This window comes from Alnus glutinosa, chromosome 14 (genome assembly GCF_958979055.1).
Source record: "Alnus glutinosa chromosome 14, dhAlnGlut1.1, whole genome shotgun sequence".
In the NCBI taxonomy this organism is placed as follows: domain Eukaryota; kingdom Viridiplantae; phylum Streptophyta; class Magnoliopsida; order Fagales; family Betulaceae; genus Alnus; species Alnus glutinosa.
This window is the reverse complement of record NC_084899.1, coordinates 1749233-1755565: the sequence shown is the minus strand read 5'-3', so window position 1 is coordinate 1755565 and position 6333 is coordinate 1749233. Positions and strand designations below refer to the sequence as shown.

Genomic DNA, 6333 nt, shown 5'->3' with positions numbered 1-6333 from the left:
AATTTCTCGAACCAAAATGATACCAGCTATTTGTTTTCTGAAACTATTTTCGAAACAGTTTACCAAAAGCTTCTTTCCAAAAAAAATAAAAAAAATAGAAAATTGTTTTGTACTTATGTTTTAAAAAATAAAATCAGAAACCAATTTGTCAAGTGAGCCAATCATCCAAGGTCTTCTCTCTTGCGTGTATCCATAAAAGCAACACCTTGATCGATCCCGGCCACCTCGTTTCCAAGTCAAACGCCAAGGATTCCAAAGATTTCCTTCCACATACACACGCAACCTTCTTCTATATATATATTTGTCCGTCCCGGCTCTTCCTCCACCATCACTGCAACACCACCCAACTTCTTCTAAGTTCTATGCTCATTTTTTCTCTCCAAAGAAAGGAAAAAAAAATGGCAGAAATATTCGAAATTATTCCAAAATACTTGGTGAAGATATGTACTGTAAGCTTTCTGATACTGTCCACCATGGGAATGTCGATGTCCCAACCAGGGATCACAACCTGGCTCCCACCCAACGATATTGCAGATAGATTTCGTAATGATGGCGAAACTATCAAACTAGCCTCAACCGATTACGGCCATATAGTTCAAGAAATCCCAGCAAAAGTTTTTCATCCAACCTCCATAAATGATACTGCAAGCTTGATCAAATTCGCGTACAATAATTCTAGTGTTCCTATAACCATAGCCGCCAGAGGTCGAGGCCATTCGGTTCGTGGACAGGCTATGGCTCGTAATGGGGTTGTGGTCAATATGACATCTTTGGAAAATCGTATAAATGGGTCTGGAATATCAGTCTCGACCAGCCCTTCGTTGGGCTACTATGCCGATGCCGGCGGCGAGCAGCTTTGGATCGACGTGCTGCATGCAACGCTTGAACATGGACTTGCGCCGGTTTCATGGACCGATTACTTGTACCTGACCGTCGGTGGGACGCTCTCCAACGCAGGGATTAGCGGTCAAACTTTCCGGTTCGGTCCTCAGATCAGCAATGTTCATGAATTGGATGTTATCACTGGTATGCATACAATCTCAATGTATTTTGATTTTCACATTTTTTTTAAGGAGTATGACGTTAATTAATGATATGCCTAGACCCCCTTATACCTTACAAAAAATAGTTTGGTAATTCAGGCACATGTGCAAGACATGTGCTAATCAATGTTTTCCATTATTATAAATAATGACCAATTTTGACACGGGAAATTCAAAAACATTGTGGCAGTTTATAGGTTTGAATTGTATAGTTAATTTAGAGGTCAATTTGATCGAGAATATGGTCATAATTTTGGGCGGGGGTTCAAAATACAGTCTACCCCTTAAACTAAACAAATGTTGTAAGAAATTAAGTTCCATATATATATATATAGAGAGAAAACAATAGGATGATATGCTCAAATTAATGAGATATATTATCAAAAAAATAAAATAAAATGTGTGAATGATCAGGAGATATTGGGATCAATTAAGATCTCCTAGAATTAATCTTAGAGTATTCAAACAATCCTATATTTATTTTTCATATTTTAGCTTGGTTATTAGAAAGCAAATATGGTAATAAATATTGATATGAAAATATATAAATCATTTAATTTCAAAAAATGATTGAGATTTGGATAAATCTGTATTAATTATATAATACTCTAGGAATTCTGGGGATCTTTATCATAGAATTTTTTTGGGCAATCCAATCGGGATTTTTTTTTTTGAATTGGTTGTAACTTTCATTAAAAACTAGCATATAACTAATGGTCAGCAGAAATTACATGATGAATGATAGAAGGACATTCTGCAACCCACATAGCGTCTAACAGTTGGGAAATGGCTAATTTAGCTAAACAATGAGCCGCCCGATTTGCTTTCCGTCGAACATGATTAATCAAAACAGGTTGCATCCGAAGGAGGCCCTGTTTAGCGTCGTCGATCAAGTGCCCATAACTGCTTAAACACATCATGCTTCTTCAAAGCACCGATAACAGCAAGTGAGTCCCCCTCCAAAATCACATCTGTAAAGCCCAATTCACAGCCCAACGAAACAACCAGCCATGCACCCAAAGCTTCTCCTGTAGCAGGATTGGCAATATAAGGAAAAACCTTGGCCTTCACAGCAACTACCCGCCCCAAGTTGTCCCTAGCTTGCAACCACCCCTATACCCATTCTCTTGTTTGACAAGTTAAAAGCAGCATCCCAATTAATTTTTGTGGGCTGCCTAAAAGAATCCGCTTCTGAAGAGTGGGAAATGGCCAAGAGATTAAATGAATTGGTTATGTTCAAATTTATGTATAGAAAACTAGCTAAAATATATATGTTGACCTCCTCTCAGTGTATTTGGTCAACGAATATAAACAATCATTTCAATCTCTTCATTCCATATTTTGATAGTCTCAGCAATTTTAAAATAGATAAAACCATGATTTTTTTTTTTTCCTATTCATGGTGATAGGACTCTTGCAAAAGGGAAGACAAAAGTACCGTGGATTTTATTAGCTAAAATTTTGTGGGTTTCAACTAATTACTGCCCATCGACAACGACTTCAATTTAGTAATTGATTTCGAGAGTACATAAATAGTACTAGTTTTCATGAATTTAGCTGTTTTGGGCTTACTTACGAGTTATGAGGTTTTCTAATTTGTTTTGTGCAGGAAAAGGGGATCTCGTGACTTGCTCCACCAAGGAGAACTCCGAGCTATATTATGCGGTGCTTGGAGGTTTAGGCCAATTTGGGATTATAACCAGAGCAAGGATTGCCCTAGAGCCAGCTCCAAAAAGGGTACAATTTACATGCACCATATCGACGGAATTTGTCTCTTAAGCTTGTTTTATATTGTATTTAATATAATTCCTTACAAATTTACATGATATCTTATATTTTAAAGAAACAAGTGTCACGTGATCAACAATATACATTTTAATAGTTGATGTGATAAACGTCACGTTAAAACTGGTAAGAAACTTAATAAAAGCTATACGTATAGTAATACCCCTGACATCACTCATATATGTTAGGAAACCTTCGATCCTAAACAAAAAATCTATTGTCACATAAATGTAGAATCTATTTATTACCATTTCATGCATATATATTTTCCATTTCAGCATGTCTTTTACGAATAACATATGCCAACGTACGCTCGCTTTTAATTGCGATAATTAACCTTGTTAATTTTCTTTGTAGGTTAAGTGGTTACGAATGCTTTACAACGACTTCTCTGCATTTTCAAGAGACCAAGAACATTTGATCTCAACAAATGGAAGGAAGCAAAGCAATGCATTTGATTATTTAGAAGGTTTGCTTCTACTGGACCAAGGCCCTCCAGAGGTTTCCTTTTTCCCAGTACCCGATCACTCCAGAATAATTTCCCTAGTAACCAAACACAGCATCATCTACTGCCTAGAAGCAGCCATATATTATGATGATCACACACAAAATAAGGTGGACGAGGTACATTTATCATAATCGTCATCATGGATTGTACTTTAATTAGCTAGACACCCTTAAACTATATGCTATAAATAGTAATAGTTTAAGGTTTTCTTTCAAAGAAAATCCTTCTAATTCAGTCTATTAATATATACGACTTTTACGTGCATTTTTTTAACAGAAGCTTTAATTTGTTCATAGTAATACAACAAATTTACCATGTTTTAATTTATTCACTTTGTTTCTCTTTCTTGTATATATAGGAACTGCAAGTTTTGCTCAAAGGGTTAAGCTTTCTTCCGGGGTTTGTGTTTGAGAAAAATGTGTCGTACGTAGATTTTCTGAATAGAGTCGGAAGTGAAGAGCAAATACTTAGATCAAAAGGACTATGGGATATTCCTCATCCATGGTTGAATCTTTTTGTACCAAAATCTCGTATCTTGGATTTTGATTCGGGTGTTTTTAAGGACATCTTTCTTAAACAAAACATTCCCTCTGGACTCGTCATCGTTTACCCCATGAACCGAGACAAGTAAGGTTTCCGGCCAAGTTAAACTACGTACATATATGTCTTGCTTAAAATTATTAAAATACTATATATATATATATATGCATGGTTTTGATCATTTCGTATAATTTGAAAATATAAATGTACGTTAAATGTTTCATTGCAGGTGGGATGATAATATGTCTGTGATTATACCGGAAGAAGATGTTTTCTACGTTGTAAGTTTGCTCCGTTCAAGTGGCTTCAATAATTGGGAGGCATTTGATCGACAAAATGGAGAAATATTACAGTTTTGTGATAATGTTGGCATCAAGGTTAAGATGTATCTTCCACATTACGAGACACAAGAATCTTGGATAAACCATTTTGGCTCAAAATGGGTATCTTTTCGAGAGAGAAAAGCTCAGTTCGATCCGAAAATGATATTAGCTCCAGGACAGAGAATTTTCAATAAATAGTCAGCCACATATTCTTGTGATACATTAATTCTGGTTTTAATTTCAATAAATCCCTTAATATGCATTAAGATAATTACTATTAATAGATGAGGCAAATGGAAAATGGAACTTTTTTGTGGATATTTTGTTGTCTTTTGAGGATTTGAACGTGCATGAAGCACTTTGCCCTGATTAATTAGAGAAAGAAACCCCTCAAAATCAGCAACTTACCATATATTAATAATATATGGTAAGTTGCTAATTTTGTTTTTTCTTCCTCGGCAGTAGAGTGTTGCCCTGATGCATTATTAATAAATTCCGTGATTTTTACATGTATTTTTAAAATAATAAGTGAGAATCACGTAATCTAAAAATACGTGTCAGTTTAAGTACAAATTGTTTTGATTAAACGTCATGCTACAAATCGTTTAAAGTTTGAACCCGTCATTTGATTTAATTTGGGCCAGTACTATATCTACCTTGTTTATTGAGAAAGTGTAATGCCCATAATGCACCAGCTAATAGTTTCAAAATTTGGTTTTCTTTATTAGTCAACCAAACTTGTAAACTTAATTAGTTAACATGCATGTTGGCCAGGCTAGGTTTTGGCCCAAGCTCAGCATATGCAACGCAAAAAAAAATATTTAGTTCTAACTTCTACGTACCTATAGTTGAATAGCATTAGTACTTTAATTTGGTCAAAATTATTGACTTCCATTGAAGATTTCTGAAGTTAGGTTGTATTCCGTCCTTTCCTTATTTTGAACTAGATATTAACTTTTTTTAATGAGAAAGCAGCATACATACATCAGCCATCCAGAGCATTGTACTAGAAGTTTGCCTCTTTCCAACTCGATCGTAGATAAAGTCTGCAGGTCGGAGGAATGTCCTTCCTCCCTCCATAGCATTGTACTTGCTGAACATGATTCACCTTCTTGATTTTGAATAAATTAAAGATCACATTATCACAAAAAAAAAAAAAAAAAAAAAAAGCAATAGAGAATTATGGTGTAATTTTATAAAACCTCAAGGGAGATTATAAGCAAAATGTTTTCTTAATTTTATTCTAGACAAAATAAGAACTTTAATTTATCGCTATTATGCCTAAATTAATGAGCAATAGTAGAATGAATCGTTTTTTTTCTTTTTCTTAAACCTATTACTAGGATTCCAGGCAACATTTATTTATTAAATTAAATATGAACAGTTCTCTTATAAAGCCTGTCACCTTCTGTTTTAGCACCATACAAAAATACCATGCCACCAGGAGAACAAAAAGTTGCAAAACAATGATCGAAACTGATATTTATCAACTAGCTAGTACTTTGGGGACAACCACTTTATAGTGTGTCCTATATATGGATGTTTTGCCCTCGCTTTCATTGTAGCCTTAGGGCATACATATAATTAAAATGAAACATTTTTTTTTTAATGTTAACGTACACCTAAAGGTCTAAGACAATAAAGTTAAATGAAGAATATATATATATATATATATATATATATATATATATATATATATATATATATATATATATATATATATATATATATATATATATATATATATATATATATATATATATATATATATATATATATATATATATAAACAATATCTATTTTGATTTTAATATTATATTTTTTATTTAAAAATTATTCTTTTCACCTTTTAGAATGCAAAATTACTAATTAAATTTTTTTAACATCTCATTTTCAATTGATAATATGCATAATCAATTTGATTTTTGTTGTCACATTGTCGATCTTAGATAGGATTTTATCAATTTTAATTTTGTAAAACTTCTTTCTGTAGAAGCAATTGCAATAGGTATTGTCAATAAAATTTTATAAGTGATACATGCATATGTAAAAGAATCAAGTCTTTTTATATAATTTAATATGTCAATTAAAGCCCTATTTTATTTTTAAATTTTTTTTAAACTATTATTTATGA

At 33.1% G+C, this 6333-nt stretch overlaps 1 protein-coding gene across 1 annotated transcript; it reads left to right on the top strand.

Annotated features, from left to right (window-relative positions):
• The first annotated feature begins 485 nt into the window (after positions 1–485).
• LOC133858104 (cytokinin dehydrogenase 3-like) lies at positions 486–4397 on the top strand. The gene is made up of 5 exons (XM_062293550.1): positions 486–1026; positions 2653–2780; positions 3186–3452; positions 3695–3963; positions 4106–4397. Exons 1-5 carry the CDS (start codon positions 486–488, stop codon positions 4395–4397), a joined length of 1497 nt encoding a protein of 498 aa, XP_062149534.1.
• Positions 4398–6333: the final 1936 nt, after the last annotated feature.